An 18,442-nucleotide genomic window follows, 5' to 3' on the forward strand; every position below is an offset into this window, starting at 1 on the left:
TGTTGATTCATTACAAAATATTATTTCTGTACAATGTACAATAAACAAACTAGAATAAAACGACATATAAACACATAGAACATATTTGTAATAATACAGATCGTTGTATTAAAATGTACAACGATTGATAGCTGGTATCATAAATATACTGTGTGTTCTACTTACACAGATTTTCAAATGAAACACTACAACACCGACAACATTCTGAGAAATAGAGCGTGGCATTTTGGACATTGTTCCAAATGCCATCGAATATGAGGGTGCCATTGTTGACAGTGCTGTGGAAGAGAAGAACACTCTTAAATGATGCTTTTGTTCTTAGTATTGAACAATGTAGATCGTTACTTCACAGTAGACCACAATATTGATCCAAAGCGACTCAATAATAGAAACAGGTCCATTGACTAATGATGAGGGAAGATAACTGTAACATGGTTAAATGCTCATTTAAATTGTTTTAGCAGAATGTATTTTTAAATGAGATGTATTATGCTTTTTTTAAGTACATAGTATTGGACTATAACATAAGCAGATAATCATTTTGAATACTTTTCTTTTTCAGTGTTAACCACAATATTGATCTAGAAGCGCCAGTTAATTATTCAGATATTCTTAACATATTTTTATTTTTGAAAAGTGGCTACGTGGCCTTTTTGAACCCTACATATATAACACTGAGTTTTCATTTCTCAAATATTGCAAGTACAGACTAGTGGGCGGAGATAGGGGCTAGATGAAAACTGCCATTTTTCTCACAAACAGGACAATACAGGATTCCTCAAAAATGTATGAATCAAACAAAATATAGCGGTGATGATGAGGGAACTCGGTTGTAACAACTTTAAAAGCTTATTTAAAATAATTTAGCAACTGTTGGACTTGCTGTGCCCTAATTTTATTTATGTTTGTCATATTGTACCAAAATTATTATATTTCATTAATTCTATTATTATTATTATTGTATTTATTTCTTTATTGTCCTGCTCTCTGGTCTGGTTTCTTGATTTTATTTGTATATATTTCCAAACATAAAAAAGTTTTTAAAACAAATTAAAAACTGATTTAGCCGCATAAGACTCTTTAAAGCTGCTTCTCCAGCTCTTACCTTCCCAAGAGGTCTTTACAGCAGCTGTTAACGTCACCATTGGTCACATTGAAGTGGTTATTTTGAAAAACATTGACACAATCAAGAGGAGGCACAAACAGGATTCCTGTCAAACAGAACAACGTTTCAGTATTCATATTTTTGGAGTTGGTGAATAATAGTGTGGCCCTATTAATCTATCATATTGAAATGTAAATTGTCAAAATTGTCATATCACAGACTCTAATTATTTAGTAAAACGAATGTCCTCTGCAAACAACATATTCTGTCATTATTCTGTCGTTAATGCAGCTGGATGTTTTTTAAAAGTCCAGTAGGTTAGTCATCTTTATTACCTGCTACGCACGCATTGACCAGAGACACACACGTTCCAGTGAGCATAGCTCTCACAACTATGGAGGAGATGTCACTTCTTCTGGTTGGGCATATGGAAGCTTTAATAAATAAAACAATATACATTGTCAGAAATCTCAAAATATTTCATGAACAATAAAAATATACCGCAATGAAAATCTACATACAGAGGCCTCCAATGACAATACCCAAAGAACTGAAGTTTGCAAATCCACAAAGCGCATATGTAGTTATTGTTTCTGATCGAACCTACACAATTATAAATTGTTATTACGCCATTAGGCCAAGGTGCTGAAAAAAAGGGGGACATATGTTTACCGAAATCCACTGTATCTCTCCGTCAACCTCAAAATCGAGTCCGTTCAGGCGGTTTGCCTTTAGTGCAGATAATTTCTCATAAGCCACAAACTCGTTGAGAAAGAGCTTTGTTCCCAGCATTTCTGCGACCGTGAAGCTTTCTTTGTATGGAATCCCCATAATAAAGGCAACAGGCATGAAGATGTACGAGCAGAGGAGCTGCGGAACACACAGAACTTTATAAATGTGTACAGTATATTGCAAGACCGAAATGTGAACAGGCCTAATCTTTAAGGTGCACCTTGTACCTTGTAAATTAGCTACAAAACTAACAGCTGTGAGAATATTGTAGAAAACAATTTAATTGTGGTCATCTGAGAGTCAAAACCTTTTGTTTTTCTAGAAACAGATGACTACAACTGAATCTTTTTCTACAATGAACACTCCTGGACAAATGAGGGAACTGTTGGAATAGTTTGGGGAAAGAGGCCAATCACAATTATTACTTTATCAACTTGTTGTTCAATAGTTGATAGATGGACAAGATACAGTATTTAGTGTTTTTCTGTGCAGTAGTAGGATTTTTGTTTTTTTGTAATACAACAATATTTAAGCTGTAGTGAACTCAATATGTAACTTTAATGAGTAGCTCATTGTGTTTTTTGTTATTTGGATGATACAACCCCTGCACAATAAAAGTATAATGAATGTGAGTGATAGTAGTAAAAAACAAACCTCAAATGTGAGCTCGGGATATCCAACCATCCCACCAAGCCACTGAAGCCCTTTGTTTATGAAGTCTAGAATGGCCAAAAAGGCGATCAAATTGGCTGCAATGTTGGCACAAAGACCTATGGAAGCCGATGCTCCACTGCTGGCAGCCTCCAAAACATTCTGCTCATTGCTTGGTGAACAAAAAGAATGACATTTTCCAATAATTTTCTTAACAAATAAATCTGGTGTTTAAGTGTACCGGTACATACCCACAATCCACTTCAATGCTCTTGTCAGATTTTAAAACACTCTCTTCTGTTTCTGGAAATGACAGTTTGGAGAGGGCCAATGCACAAGGGGCAGCCATCACAGAGGCCGAGATCAGGGAAGAGGCATCAATCTGGAGTTAAGTGGATAGAGGAAATAAGAGTCATATTTGGCACAAACAATAGCAAAGAAGCCAGAGTTTAATCTATATAGGGTTAGCGTTAATTGTAACAATAATAAATAAATCTACAGCTTCCATAGCATGTTTAAACATAAATAATGTCTAATGTGTAAAATGGGAAATTTAAGTAAATCTACCTTTAATGCAGAACTGAGATATCTGCTGGTAACAATGGGGGTGTGAAGGAGTTTAGAAAGGCAAGAAAATGGTGTGGAAATTGAGTATATTAATAGGAAATGCAATGGAGTGAAGGCAATATGATTGCTGAAATATATTTTTTTATTATGCAAATAAATGTTAAGCAAAGGTTGCTTCCTATAAAAATTACACAAAATAATGTCTTACCCCAAATGAAATAAATGCCCCCATAACACTTCCTGCTATGGTGGCAAACCCCCCGGTCATCACGGCATGGATCTCAGATTTGGTCATGTCTTTTAAATACGGGCGGATTAGCAGTGGGGCCTCAGTCTGAAAAACACAAGTTAATGCATAAGTCTCCTGCTGGAGGTCATCATAAAAGTGTGGGACAAAGTACAAACTAAGTAAAGGTAAATAAAACTCCAAGTGCGCTCATACCTGCCCAACAAATATGTTTCCGGCTACGCTCAGGGTCTCTGTGGGAGAGGTTCCCATGGTTATCTGCATCACCCATGAGATCTGCCAGAACAAAAGCATAAGCATCACGATTATTAAGACCACAACAGGGGCCTTCACTTTGGCCCTGACTTTGACAAATATGGGAAAATGAGAAAGGTTATTGTTCTTGTTTTAAAATACATCTTTAGCTCAATGAGACAAAAAGTAATGTAGCACATTACAGTAAATAAAAAGAATAATAATACGCGTTTTGATAAATGTGTGAATACTACCAAATATTGGTCATGGCCTAGAATAGTTCCAGTAGCCACCACAAACGATATTGTTAGAGACATTTTATCTCCAAAGTTATTCTTCAAAACTATACAACATGACGTTACCTAGATTACCATATGTTTTAAGATGTACCGATATTACTGATGGAGTATGATACACTCAGCAGCACACAATGACCAAAAGAACAAGATCCGTGTTGAAACATGATTAAGTTAAAGACATGTAGGCGTTCACCTTAAGAATCAGCCACTGCATGATACCCAAAAAGTACAGGATGGACATGATACTGCTGAAGAACACAATGATGGGCAAAGCCTGGGCAAACAGAACATCATTACTCATAAAACTGCATCTCAAATATACTTCATTTGATTTACAGACAACATTGTTCAGGCTACTCACTTTAAAGGCAAAAATATCATTGATCAGGGGTCCAAAAACAAAACTCGATCCTGCTTTGGTATAGTTCAAGAATATCTGAAATTTAAAAGACATATTTTTCAAGTGTCAACAGGACGGCGCTCGGATTATTCAAGTTATTGAAAAATAAAGACATGAAAAACATGGTTAATGAATAAATTAAATGGGGTTTTCATGTAGTATTAGTGTCTTTTTAAATCTTGGCCACCACAATACATGCTAAAATATGCTATTTCATACCGTCACTTGCTCTCCAATCCATTCAAAGGCTATAAATCCTGGCTCTGTTCTTATGACGAACAGCCCAATACAGAACTGCATCCCCAGGCCCCAGAACACTGGTCGCCACTTCACCTGCAACAAACATATTCTATTAAAATGATCAAATGTTTGTAATAAAATGTTTCAGTGACTGACATTCATTTCTTGAAGATCTGATTTGGTATATTTACTATATCTATAACATAATTACCACTTTCCTAACCTTAACCTAAACCTAGTCATAAGCTCAATAATTAACTCATATCTTAACTTTAAACTATGTTGTTGATATTAAGTAGGACTAATATGGGATCTGGCTTTGGTCCCATAAAAAGCCATCTCCTCATAAAGAGTCAATAGTTTTATGTCCTCGTAACACTAGTAATACCTGCTCACACATACACACTGTATAGAACAACTACCACACATCAAATGCAATGTCTCAGGGGAGAATTAAAATATGCATTCAATCACATCCTCCCATGTCAAACAGACAAACATCTTCTTTTGGAAGGTTACTGATCATTTATACTTCAATAACACCGGTAATAGTCAAATAAAGCCACCAGTGAAATCAAACGGCCCGAACTCCCAAGGATAGCGCTAACACACGCCTCCTGCGCGGCTTTTGTTAATTCACACTCAGGTATCATCTCCATTAGAATAACATGGGCGCTTTCGCAAATCGCCATGGCAATGCTGTGCAAATGCCTTTTGTGAAGGAAGAGGACATGAAGAAATGTTCAACAAACTAAAAGTTTCACCATATAAATGTAATTCCTTCCAAAGTGGGCATTGCCGCACCAAATTCCCTCTTTCACAATGAGTAGGTTCAGGCAAGAAAGACAGATTAAAATGGTCATAATACATATTTTTTTACAAATATAATTTTGATATAAATATAATATAAAACAGTTTTTAAATATTTTTTGCCAAATAGGACTAGAGGAAAATTAACTTTGCGATGCAAAAATGCTGGCTCAGCATTTCAGAATTTTCAGTCCAAATGGCAGAATTTGTACCAAATTTCATGGCAGTAAAACTCTCTATAAGTTTATTTTGCAAGAAAGTTGTCAACAATAATTGCAAAACCCATAGGCCCTGTTGGGGCTCTAGCTTAATAACAGTAAATTGATCATATACAGTAGTATAATTATATGGGTAACCGGAACTGTTGTTATTCCAAGGAAGCACTTCAGGTAACCCTCATGATTACATGGGCCCAAGGCCGAGTGATATGGTCTCACGCAGCAGTGCTCACGCTGATAAGCACTGATAAGTAATATATATGACTGCACTTTCTGCTGACACTTAGTTTAATATTCCACTCACCGCCGTCCTGTTTGCTGAACATAGGAGTATGATGATGACAAACATGCACACGCCACCAAAGGAGATGAGCTGCTCTGGACGGGTACTTGTGTCTATGACAAGCCATACCACCAAAAGAACCAACACAACCAAGATGAAAACCCTGGAAAATAACACCACATATAACACAAAAACTAGAATGACCCCTTCAGTGCAATGTTACAATGTGTACATAACCTGACAGACTCCACACTTTTAAACATACACTCTTTTTACCATTTAATCCATTTGAAGTTTGACCGGAAGCACGTCAGCACGGGTTCAAAACAGCGCCTGATGCTTTCTCCCTTGTACTCCTGCAGAAGGCCCAGGAACTTGGTGATTACAGCCAAACTTGTGAGCACCACCAGAGCTGTGGCCCTCTGCAGGTCCAGCACACACGCTGCAATGAAGTACGCCACATAACCTGCACAAAAACATCACACTGAAACGGCACATAGATTATCTACATGTATCTACACAATTACACGTGCGTATTACCTGTTCCTAGTATGCCAAGAATTATGTGTTTGAAGGTTTGCGAGTGAGCCCTGAAGTAATCCTCTGTGGCATTAAGAGGCTTGGAAATGTTGCTGCAGAAGAAAGAAATGAGTTCCCATTCAGCACTTTTTATGATCACGCGTTTTATGTACGCGTGAGTCAGCCATTTTTTATCTTTTTTTTTTTTTTTTTAAATGACTGTGAAAATACTTTGTTTCGGTAAAGAAATGGTAATATGTCATGTATTACCATTTCCTCACTTCAAACGATATGCACCGAATCTATAAGGAACTTCTGAACAATGAAGTTATGTTTGAGATCCAACCCACTATTAGGCAATCACAACCAAATAATGTCATGTTATGCACAATTGGCTAACAATAAAAAACAGGCAGAATGTACTTAACAAAAAAGCAATAACTCACCTCCCAAAGGACATAACCCCTTTTTTAATCTTCTTTGCCTTCTCCTCCCAAGCTCTGGGGACATCTTCATAGACCTGCTAAAACACAAAGGCATGTTTATAGCAGCACTCAGAATAACATGTACTTTCTGTTCAGTTCACAGTGAAGCTTACCTCATCTTCAAAAGCACGGTTTTCAACACCATTGGCATACTTTGGACTTCTGAGCTGATAACTGTTGGGTTTTGCTAGAACAAGAAAAATAGTCAATGTTTACCTTGTCGTGCAGGTTTGCCATTTGCCGAATAAATATAAATTCTTAGGTCCAGAGGATTTAGTGGATTATCATATGCCCGGAAATATTGACACATAGTGAGAGAAAAGGAGTGAGAGGTAACTCACACATTGTGTGTCCTCCTGTACCAAGCAGCTGTGAAATACTGAACTACACTCAAGCCAAAACACTCGCTCACATCTGATCATTAATTAACAGAGACAGGATGTCCCGCCTTGGACACCTCTTACGGTTGTGCTGGTATGTACCAAAAAAACGTATCAACAAGAGCTCTGAATTGAGTCCAAGCAGTGATAAGGTTAGTGCCAGATAGAAACTTATAATAATCATAAGAACTTTATCAACTCTGTTACGCCCAGGCACAGAAGCAGTATAATATGGTTACAAAAGTTGTAAAAAGGTGATAAGATGTAGTTTGGTGAGACATGGTGGGAGAAATTAAAGCCATATTGATTCAATGATTCAATGATACCAGAATATCAAAATACAAAGATATGACCAAAAACATAAACAAAATGGATGGTTAATATCGCAGTTATTTTATTGGCGATATGGAAAATTAGAATAAAGAGTCGGCTAATATGAAATTTTATCAAAATAAACAACACTGGAACTGTATTCTTTCAAAGTAATTTAAAGTGATGTTACCACGCTGTCATTTACATGCTATGCATGACAACAATGACACGACAGGTTTGTGATGGACTGCCACTATATTGTCATTGTCAATATTGCCCACCCTATAGTCATAAATATAGAAATTGACAAATTCTGACAGAAAGTTTTCATACTTAAAAACATACATTTAATACTTAAGTCTAAACTTAGATTACCAATAGTGCAACATACCGAAGGTGTGGGCATCTGCAATATGGCAAAAGATATCACAATATATCACAATTTTCTTGGAGCAAAGAAACGTTGTATCTTTATAATATTACCTTAAAGAGGTAAATATAATAATCTGCTTCTTCTGAAAGTTCATACTTGATGATAGATCATAGAGCTTCTTTGATAAAATTATATCACCTAAAAGCAAATCATCACAATATTCATTGTAATTCAATATTTATCACCAGCCCTTGTCATGTTTCAGCTTCCTGTTGAGGACTTTTTCTTATTAAAAAAATATAAGATTTTGTCATGAATTGTTAATTGCTATGGCAATGGTCCTAATTTTGTATCATTCTGAAACAAATGGATAGGCCACAAACGTGCTCTTTGTCTATCATAAAAGGGTTAGGGTTAGAAAAGTTATGATTATACAAGTGTAATAACACCATTAAATGCCTGTAATGATTCCTTGAGTAGCTTTTTAACTAATCACTGTGAGGAATTGTTCAGGTCAATTGTTGTAATGCTCAGAAGACCAGACGGGGAGGACATTAACATTTTCATGATGACACATAAGAGGTTAAATTATAATCTGAAAATGATGAAAACATGCTTCATAAACAGCAGTTCTCATTGTGCATGCTTGGTTCAAGAGCTCTGCTGACCACTGCTGTCAGACTGATTGGTTTTAATGAGTATTATTTTCCACTTGTGCCTAATCACGTATTTTTGCTTCATATAAAAGTTTCACAGCTCATAAGAACCAGGTTACAGCATGGCAGAGGAAATGGGTGCGTCATTTTACGTGAAGAACATGATAAATTAAAGTTGTATTCCATGGTAAATAGATACTTCTCCCTTGCTGTTAATGGGGTAAAACAGGGCTTTAATGGACACCTAAAAATTCGCCCTCATTTTACTTTTCTACTTTCTGCGACACGCTATGTACTGACAGAGGGTAACCAATATAAAGAAGTGAATGCACAGTACTCTATACATAACACTACAAACTACAGATGTCAAAAGCTATTTCACATGTATTCACACATTATACGTTGAGTGTAAATATAACCCCTGGCCTGCATAGACTAGTCTTCAAAAATTTGCACGGATCATTTATGAGCAGGTTTGGACAGCTGAATTCCAAAAGCACAAAAATACAAATAGAACAGAACACAAAACAACCAGAGAGTATAAATTAAAAGAAAAACAAGTAAACATCATCTGAACATAAATACAAATCATGGAATATTTAAATTAAAAGAAAGGTCCCATTTAGTCAGTTGAATTCGACCAATTCCAAATTTAGTCCGAATGTAATTTTTGCCATTTGTCTAATGTCTGCCACGATGTCAGTCCAGTCCTTAATCGTTGGTGTGGTCCGTGTCATCCATTTGTTTGTGGTGGCCTTTTTACTGCCACCAGAAGTATAAGCCAAAGGTATCAGTTGATTGTGTCCATGGCAGGAGTTTTGAGGCCCAGATACATTGTTCTAAATTACAGTAAGTGGGATGGCAATGTCAAAAAACGGTCTACAATGCATTATTAATTTCAGTCCAATAACCCCGAACTCCTGGCTGCCACAGTTTCTCCATCAGTCGGCATTTCCCTGGGAGTAATGGGCACTTTGACATGGTGTTATGAAGAAGCGAGACACACTTTTCAAACAGAATTCCATGTGATTTTGTGGACCTTCCCACTCTTCGTCAACCAGAACAAAGTGGCCCTCTCTTTCCCATCTTGCCTTTACGTAACCAGTAGAATGAAAGCCCAAATCGTTAATACATTTAAATAATTCGGATATTATTCCACTTGAAAGATCTGATAAGCTTTAATAAATATCTCAGTCAAGGGGTTATGATGGCCATTACTCTGTTTTCTTGGTTATGATAACTCTTTATCTGTAAATACCTATTAAAGTCCTGTTCCTCCAAGTCAAAGGATTCTTTCAAGATATCAAAGCTTTTCAAATTCTTCTTCTTTACAATCTGGTAAAAAAAAAAAATGGATTCCTTTTGTTGTCCAAACTTTAAATCTTGAGTCTGTGCTGTGTTTTGATCATAAGCCAACCAATTTAAAATGTCAATCTTTATTAATAATAATTTAATTATTAGCTCCTTCCATGTTGTAAGAGTAGATTTCACCCAAGGGTTCTCCACCTCCCCCAGGCAGCTGGATCACACTAGAACAATAATGCTCCGATTTGAGCTGAAATAAAGTAACCTTGCAGAACAAGCAAACCCCAAACTCCTTTTTCTTTTGATTATTGTAAGGTTTTGAATCTGATACGAGGTTTCTTTCCTTGCCATACAAATCTAGATAAGGTTTTATTCTTCTCATCAAACAGCCAGTTGTGGATGGAAATGGAGGGTGGAACAGACAGAGAAATCTGTGCAAAACATTAATTTTCATAGTTTCAATCCTCTGATTTAGACTCAAGTATGGGATGAGATCATATTTTTCAAGATCTTTTTTATGGTCTTACATTTTTTTTAGAATGAAATAGTTAATTTGAAATTGAATTAGCGTCTCAGCCTCCAAAACTAATTATTATGGCTTTGTTTTGTTGTTTTTTGTATTTGGCTCATTATGTGTAAGGATCATCTCATGTTGTCTTGAGTTTGTCATTTGGCAATGAATCCTGTTTGATTATTGTGGATTAAGTTTGGGAGTATTTGTTCCATTCTTTTGGACATAATTGAGGTCTATATACGACAGTCCACATTCAGAATAGAAATGGGTCTATATGAGGCACAATCCAATCAGTCCTTCCCTTCTTTTGGTATCAGGGATATGATGGCCTCTTTCCAACTAGGAGGGGTCTGAGTTATCTGGTTAAAAGTTGCCAAAAGGAAAGGAGTAAGTGTGTCTGTTAAAGTTGTATAATACTCTGAGGTTAGAGCCACATTTGTAACACTTCTAATGTACTATATGTCCAGAACATGTGCTTCATGTTCATGCTCATTTTGTTGAGCTGTGAGAACACAAGATCTGAGATAAGCAGGCTGGGACGGGGGGGGGGGCAAACTAAGGTTGTGGTTTTTTCATTGGCCCTCAGTCTTCCTGCTGAATTCGTAGTATTCATTCTGCAATTTGAATTAATTATGTTACTATAAATGAAAAATATCAGATTCCACATGAATACGGACCTAAAACTAAAGTTCCAAGTCTGTGCAGTAGCTCTGTCAAAGATAAGTGAAAATCCCTAAACTCCTTCTTACCTTGTTAAATAAAGGTTGATATATATAAAATAAACTGATGAACTCACTGTGCTGACCTCCTGTCTGTGGCCCCCAGCTTTAAAAATGTTTGACTATGTGGCTCTCAGTGAAAATACTGAAAAAACGATTTGGTCACACCTAGGCTGGGAGGAAGGCAGGACAGGACAACAAAATCATGAAGTAGTTTCTCTTAAAATAGACAAATAAACTGCTTCTTCATGCCAGAATCTAACATTGATTGAAATTACATCTGTCCATCACAAAACACTGTAGGTAAGAATCTACGTTCATACTTCACAACTTCACCCACAAGATTTATAGTATGTAGGTAATAATAAACTGACTTGACACATAACATATCGTTGCTTGATTATTGCTTTCAGATTCTTATTATTATTGTCATTATTATTATTGTTGTTATTATTATTATTATTATTAAGTATGCGTTAATATTCTAACGATGGGGCAGTTAAAAGAGCAGAAGCGTAGCCTGAGCCTGTCAGACAACACCGAGGGAAAAACGCGCGCGCCACAGTCCACGGTTCAGGAAAAGGAAAACAACAATGCTACTGCCCTAGCATAATGACAAGTATCACAGCGACAGATATAATTCAGGCCTTCGCGGCATTGTATTCACATTGCTCATAGTTAAAAAGCACAGTATTTTCAAATGGTAAGTTTATATATGGGTTGTAATAAACATATTGGCATGTGACTACTTTCCGCGACGTTTCAATTTGCAACTTTCTAAGCTAACTCACTGACCCGGGGATCCATATCTGTGCTCCAGTGGCACATATACCATGGTTATTACATTGTAGTATGTTAGCGACTGCGGGTTTGCAAGTCTGTGCTGTGTGAATGTGCCTTGTAATACTAAACTACAATACTGTGTTTACTGAAGCAGCTTGTGTGCTAACCGGGAGCGAATGTAAATAAGTGCATGTGAAAATATGTACCTAACAGTCGCCTTCGATTAGTGACACGTGAACAAGCTTACGTTTGTTGCCACAGGTTTATAGAAGTCTGCTGCCATGGGTGACGTGAAGACCCCAGACTTTGACGACCTCTTGGCAGCCTTTGACATCCCCGACGCCACCGGTTTGGGCGCTAAAGAGGCAGTTGAAGAAAGCAAAGGGGAGTTGGACAGGGCACAAAACCCCATAGGGGTATGTTTAGAGGAGGACTTGCCACCCACCATCTCCACAGATGTTCCAGCTGTGAATGTGAAAAAGTCAGGTCGACCTGGCTGTTTGGACAGTGCTGTTCAAAGGCCCCATTGTTCCGCTGTTGAACATGAATCTAGAGGACCAGAAACATTGTCTGATTTGGCCAAAACAATCACAAGTGTCTTTTCTAAACCTTTTGATTCTTCGTTGAATGGAGACACTCCTAGAGAACTTTGTGAACTAGTGGCCGATGCGCCACTTCTACTGAAGTCTCATCAAACACTTTTCCAACCACTGTCAGACTTAGGTTTTTGTACTGAGTCAGAGGCAGCAAATATTAAAGAGAAAGAAACACTTCCTAATAAACAAGACGATTTTTTCCCCAACGGCTTGATGGAAAGCATGACGTTGGTTTCGTCTAAAGGAGATGAATATGAAAAGTGTGAAATAGACAAACCCAAGCTGAACCACAAATGTGTTGAAGAAAACGTCTACAATGCTACGGATGAGACCCCAAATTCCCACAGTAACTGCAATAAGGAGGTGACTAGTTTCGAACCATGTAAATCCACTAATATTTCGACTTCAGACTCTAAATCTCAATCTAAGATCTCCTCCTGTCTTGAGGCCCTTGCTGCCTTGAATGCTCTAAAAGATCCCAGTGATTTGGCAGGGGCTGAGAGTTCAAAGACAAGCCCTAAAGCAGCCTTTTCCCCTGGAATTCCGTGCAGCCCCCTGGACACCGTGAAGAGGCCAATGAAGCCCTCAGACAGCCCAGTGAGCATGTGCAGTGAAAGCAGTGGAATGGTCTCTCCAGCAGTGGCTTCACCTCCAGGCATTCCCCGTGTTAGGATCAAGACCATAAAGACCTCATCTGGACACATCAGACGCATTGTTGCCAGTGTGCGCCCAGATTCAGAAACCGAGGAGGTTCAGTCTACTTATGAATCCTCTCCCTGTCAGAGTATGATCAGCGAAGACTCTTACAACATGTCTCCTTCCCAAAATGGAACATCTTCACCAAACATTTTACTTAATAAATCAGAAACTACAATCAGAAGGTTACAGCCCTATGGAGGTTCAACTGACAGACGACAATCCATTGTGTGTAAGGAGCAAAAACCAAAGAAATCGCTCGAAGCACGTAGTTCTGCAAACCCAAATCTTCCTAAAGCAATGCACTTGGCCAGTTTGAACCTTGTTCCGCACAGTGTCGCTGCATCTGTAGCTGCTCGGTTGTGTAACCAGCCAAGTGTGCAGACTGTGTCCTCCAGGGTTTCCAGCAGCGTCCCTTTAGTGCACCAGGTCAACACAACCTCACCTTCCAACAGAGCAGTGGGAACCTTGACCAGACTATTGCACTACGCTAACCCTATGCCCACATACGTGCCTAATCTGAACCCTCCTCCAGAGAGCAACATCAGCCTCCCTCCTCGTGGTTACCGCTGCCTGGAGTGTGGCGACTCCTTTGGTGTGGAGAGGAGTCTAAAGTACCACTACAACAGAAGGAGTGTTCACATCGAGGTGACCTGCTCTCACTGTAGGAAGATGCTGCTGTTCTTTAACAGGTGTGCATTATTGGCACATGCACGGGAGCACAAGGTCAATGGCACCGTCATGCAGTGCACACAGCTTTATATGAAGCCCATTGCAGAAGACCAGATGTTTGTTCCCCTTAGAGCTGAATCTCCTTCTGTACAGCCCAGTTTGTTAAGATCTTCCTCACAGAAGAACGCACCTGTCATGCCTCTTTATCAGGAGGCCGTCACCCCCCAGCGCCTGTCCTGCTCCGAGTGTAGCCAGCAATGCTCTAACCTTAAAGCACTCGCCGGACATTACCAGCGAGTGGCCGAGCACACAGATAGATTGGTGAGTCAAACACACATGCCCAAGATACCTACTGTATAGAGATCAGAATCTAATTTACAGTGGTGCTCTTGGTCCTTTGTACATATTTTAGAAACATGGACAGTTTTTCAGTACTTAAAAACCTAAATAGATTTGGTTTTCTTCTCAGATGTGTAAGGTTTGCTCAATGATTCTCCCAAACAAGTGCAGCTTCCGAGCACACCAGCGTTTCCATGCCAACAAGTCTCCTTTCTGCTGCCCTGAGTGTGGAGTCCTGTGTCGATCTGCGGACATACACAACCACGTCAAAGACAACTGTCTGCACTACGCTCGCAAATCATGGTACAAGTAAGTAGGAAATAAGTGGATTCTTTATTTATAAATGGGGAATATTTGTGAAACTTTATTACATATACTGTCTAAAACATATTTGTACTAGACCATTGTAATATTAGACAATCCATGCCTCACTAAAGGTGGTTCTGTATGCATTTTATTGTATGTTTGTGCAGATGCCTTCATTGTGATGTGGTGTTTAAGTCTCTACAAGGACAGAAAACACACATCACTGAGAAACACTGTGAGATGTTCTTCAAGTGCTCCGTTTGTCCAGTGGCCTTCAAGTCGTCTGACCGCTGTGAGATACATCTAAAAAACAACCACAGCACCACTAACTCGTCACCTCAGTAAGTAAACAGAACACAGAGCAAATCCTGAAAATCTGACTATGGAGTTTATTCAGTGTTTTATATTAATTTCACAGGTTAATCTTTAAGTGCTCATGTGAAACAATTTTCAAGAAGAAACATCTACTCTATCAGCATTTCCACGAGGACACCTTCAAACGAGTCAAATGTGTGTTCAAGTGTCCCAAATGTCACTCCATCTTTGCTTTGAAACAGCAGTTAATGCATCACTTCAAGGTAACTGATATTTATTTAGGAAATATTTTGCATTGAATTAAGTGCAGAACCATGACGTTTTAAAACTATGTTACGTACAGTATATGTAAAAAGTATAGTACAAAAGTCATTTCTCTAAAGTTACGTATACGTTTGTGTAACCTTTTTTGGAGGAATTTTGTTTTTTTCTTGATAAAATAAATATTGCCATTGGATTTATAATTTACGTAAAATTATTTTGGTTCCAATTATTTATGGTTTAATTTTCAGTGCTCATTTTAAACATGTGCATTAAGATTAAACTAACTTTTAAAATTCAGATGTACTTTGTAAACTGTAAGCCTTGATAAGTCTACTCCACACGGGTTATATTATGAGAACGGAGTCACTTAGAGGGCCAAAAGCCAATGCAAACTGATTACATCTGCAGTGCGCCTGTTATCGTCCCTCTGGATCCTCGTAGCTTTGAGGGCCCAAGCATTGGTCTGTCTTGCCTGACTCTGCTTTGTTCAAAATGTCCACCTGTACATTTTTTATATTTTAAAAATATTTTGTTATTAGAATACCCATAAAGGTTCGGCAGAAAAGAACAGCCAACAAATGCATGAACAACACCAAGATCACAAGATCCAGGAAAAGAGAACTGTTTGCTCAGTGAAACCCTTTGATGACCCACAGAGAAAGTCCGGCCAAAGCAAAGCCGGAAGCAAAGCCAAGGTATGTGATGGACTAGAAACAATGTGAAGGCCAGTGACGCTCTGGGTACTAATACTTCTGGAGTAAAGTACTATGGTCTATGATCAGACCTGGATGAGGAAATTCTTTGTGCATGTATTTGCATTGCAAACTTGGTGATTATACTTTTGTAATCCAGCGAGGAAAGCGTTACCCGTGTCAACACTGTGACCAGTCCTTCAACTTCACCACCAGTTTAAGAAAGCACATAAGCAAAGACCATGATGATGACGAGAGACAAAAAAGCTATGTTTGTTGGTAAGACTTCATCCTACATCATCATCATCATCACTTTTTGAGAAATGTTTTCTTACATGGATATTCTTCAGGTGTTGCACTGAAACAACAACATTCACGTCAAGTGTGAATCTGAAGAACCACATGAGTCTAATGCACGGCATTAAACATGCAGACTTTGATCAACTGCCAAAGACTTTACATCATGAATCCAACAAGTCCTTAAGAAAGGTAGGGATCAGAAATGCACCTCTAACCCACCTGTACCACAGAGGAATGAGTGCACTGTTTTGTTTATTTTAGGGTTGTGATGGACCACCTGTTTTCGGTATAAAGATTGAGGATCATACTGGTGATGCTCCAGCAGAGAAGAGGCAGAAGATGAGCTTCCGCTGCGCTAAGTGTGGTTTTGTCACTTCTGACGGTCAGGAGTTCGGGCGTCACATCCCTCAACACAAACTGGAGGAGAACACTCCTCAGTGTCGACACTGCGGCCTGTGCTTCACCTCAGCACTGGCCCTAAACAGACATCTCCACATTGTACACAAAGTCAGAGCGTCTGACAAGGAGACCCCTGTTCAGTCACAAAGCAGAGAATAGGGAAAGATGTCTAATCACAAAGAGTGCAGAGAATACCATCAAATCACAGTGCAGTGAGTCGAGACAGCCGTCCAATCACAAACAAGCAATAATAACTAATGACAGAACTGAGAGTGCAGAAGAGGAGGAGGCAGATGTTTGATGGAATGTACAAAACAATGTAATATTCCTTTTGTCGAGGGTGATTATTATGCAAGAATACAGATGGATCTTCAATGAGTGGATCGTCAGTCTCAGCGTTTACACATATTGGTAGCAATAATAATGGAACCTGATATTACAGTGTACTGTCCTCAGGAGTGTTTGGTCTGGGAGAGTTCCTTTTAACGCAGGGATCATCACTTTTAAAAACAGCACTTGAATCTGCTCATTAGTCATTAGCTTTAATACATTCCATTTTCAGTGCGACTGATTGCTTTCTTATGCAGAACAACTCAACAGTTCTAATCATCTTTATGTTATGATTTTGGTACGTCATGATTACCTATGCTTGTGCTGGATCATTGTTCTTTTTATTGTTTCATGTTTAATCAAATTGTTTTCCTGAATTTAATGAATGCATAGAAAGGTAATGGTGCAAGACTAATTTACCTAACCGTAGTAAAATGTGCTTTGGCAAATGCACATGAGAAGCAGAGTTCTTCTGCTCCTCGGAGGGAGCGAAGCTTTTGCAGTTGTGACTTTGACACGAGCAGCGGGACTGAATGTGGATGTGTGACCCACAGCTCCTACCTCTGGCAAACGATTGTTTTTTGTTGAAGGGCTTTGAGAAGTAAATAATTTCTCACATTAAATTTTATAAATTGTTTTGGGAATATGATCACTGTGGCGTGGTCATATTGACCTCAAAGACAGATGCTGCTTTTTATTTTATAGCCGGACAGCTTTTTGATTCTATTGAATGTGTTTACATATACCAGCAAATCTTACATGTATGTATTCATTCTGAAAGCCAGTATTCAGCATGTGGCCATCAAATAAAATATTCCTATTTAATTCCAGTTCATGTTTCATCTGTTACACACGCAGAGTGGGAGCTTTGAGTGATGTGATCAATATTTCTTCAAACAGCAGTTGATTGTAATGGTGAGTTTTCTTGAGGTCATTTTGGCGTCACAGCAGCACTGAAGTCCGTGACATCCTCACCGGGCCAATGAGAAGCCTCTGCACAAGATCACCCTCCAATAAAAGCAGAGAGCTTCCTCTGGATCTGCATGAGACGCTGAGGGGCCACAAGCTTCATCCAACCACATCCACCAGAGAGCTCAGAGGAATGAAAGGTGCTGTGTTAGGCTTTTTCTACTCGTTCATTTTTTTCTCTTTCATTCCAGTCACTTCATCCATGTCTCTCGATTTAACTGAGCTGAGGAATAAAGTTTCAAAGATCAAAGTCAATCCAAGGGGAAACCTCTGGGCAACAGGTAAGATATTTAACCTTTCCTTTTCAACAAGAATCTCCAATTTTGTGTGACTTTTACTCTTTTTTTTTTTTTGGTGCAAGGACATTTCATGGGGAAGAAAAGTGTGGACAGTTCCTCCATGGAGTCGTCTTCATATGAGGACGATGGTCATGTTGAAAAGCAGGCTCTGAGCTCGAGCTACGATACCAAAGGCATGTCAACAGTGCTGCTGCAGCTGATGAACACCCCCAGACACGCTCAACACAGACGCTCCCTTCAAATGTCAGTCGGTTGTATATTTGAACCAAGCCGTCAGCTGTGTAACTAATGCTATTAATATTTCTAATTTCTGTAGAAGAGGAGACCCAGCCTGATCAGCATGTCTACTTCATTCATACTTGTAAAAAGCTCCAGTATTGTTTGTGTGTGTGTGTGTGTGTGTGTGTGTGTGTGTAGGGCAAAGTCATGTAAA

General features: G+C 38.6%; 2 protein-coding genes across 3 annotated transcripts; one reads left to right on the forward strand and one right to left on the reverse strand.

Annotated features, from left to right (window-relative positions):
• Positions 1-130: 130 nt before the first annotated feature.
• slc28a1 (solute carrier family 28 member 1) lies at positions 131-12,178 on the reverse strand. Of its 2 annotated transcripts, none has more exons than XM_072435769.1 (18): positions 12,080-12,178; positions 6,904-6,977; positions 6,752-6,828; positions 6,327-6,418; positions 6,063-6,252; positions 5,808-5,949; positions 4,455-4,568; positions 4,197-4,271; positions 4,029-4,109; positions 3,498-3,578; positions 3,264-3,389; positions 2,740-2,870; positions 2,492-2,660; positions 1,778-1,975; positions 1,627-1,708; positions 1,441-1,539; positions 1,106-1,211; positions 131-278 (listed from the first exon to the last, which is right to left on the reverse strand). In XM_072435769.1, exons 3-18 carry the CDS (start codon positions 6,763-6,765, stop codon positions 158-160), a joined length of 1,821 nt encoding a protein of 606 aa, XP_072291870.1. In that variant the 5' UTR covers positions 6,766-6,828; positions 6,904-6,977; positions 12,080-12,178; the 3' UTR covers positions 131-157. The 2 variants fall into 2 exon arrangements, with proteins under 2 accessions (XP_072291870.1, XP_072291869.1); XM_072435768.1 differs by lacking the exon at positions 12,080-12,178 and adding an exon at positions 7,132-7,226.
• Positions 12,114-17,566, forward strand: znf592 (zinc finger protein 592). Its single transcript, XM_072435767.1, has 8 exons — positions 12,114-14,117; positions 14,266-14,444; positions 14,609-14,782; positions 14,860-15,019; positions 15,560-15,715; positions 15,873-15,991; positions 16,063-16,201; positions 16,274-17,566. Exons 1-8 carry the CDS (start codon positions 12,114-12,116, stop codon positions 16,568-16,570), a joined length of 3,228 nt encoding a protein of 1,075 aa, XP_072291868.1. The 3' UTR covers positions 16,571-17,566.
• The last annotated feature ends 876 nt before the right edge of the window (positions 17,567-18,442 follow it).

This window comes from Eucyclogobius newberryi, unplaced genomic scaffold (assembly GCF_026437365.1).
Source record: "Eucyclogobius newberryi isolate DKJ021-1_F unplaced genomic scaffold, fEucNew1.0.hap1 SCAF_7, whole genome shotgun sequence".
In the NCBI taxonomy this organism is placed as follows: Eukaryota; Metazoa; Chordata; class Actinopteri; order Gobiiformes; family Gobiidae; genus Eucyclogobius; species Eucyclogobius newberryi.

Coding starts and splice junctions, on each gene's coding strand:
- slc28a1 (XM_072435768.1), bottom strand. Junction 1,709..1,777: donor GAGAGATACAGTGGATTTCG/GTAAACATATGT, acceptor ATAATTGTGTAG/GTTCGATCAGAAACAATAAC. Junction 1,540..1,626: donor TATTGTCATTGGAGGCCTCT/GTATGTAGATTT, acceptor TATTTATTAAAG/CTTCCATATGCCCAACCAGA.
- znf592 (XM_072435767.1), top strand. CDS start 12,114: ATGGGTGACGTGAAGACCCCAGACTTTGACGACCTCTTGGCAGCCTTT. Junction 14,783..14,859: donor ACCACTAACTCGTCACCTCA/GTAAGTAAACAG, acceptor TTAATTTCACAG/GTTAATCTTTAAGTGCTCAT. Junction 15,020..15,559: donor AGTTAATGCATCACTTCAAG/GTAACTGATATT, acceptor TTTTGTTATTAG/AATACCCATAAAGGTTCGGC.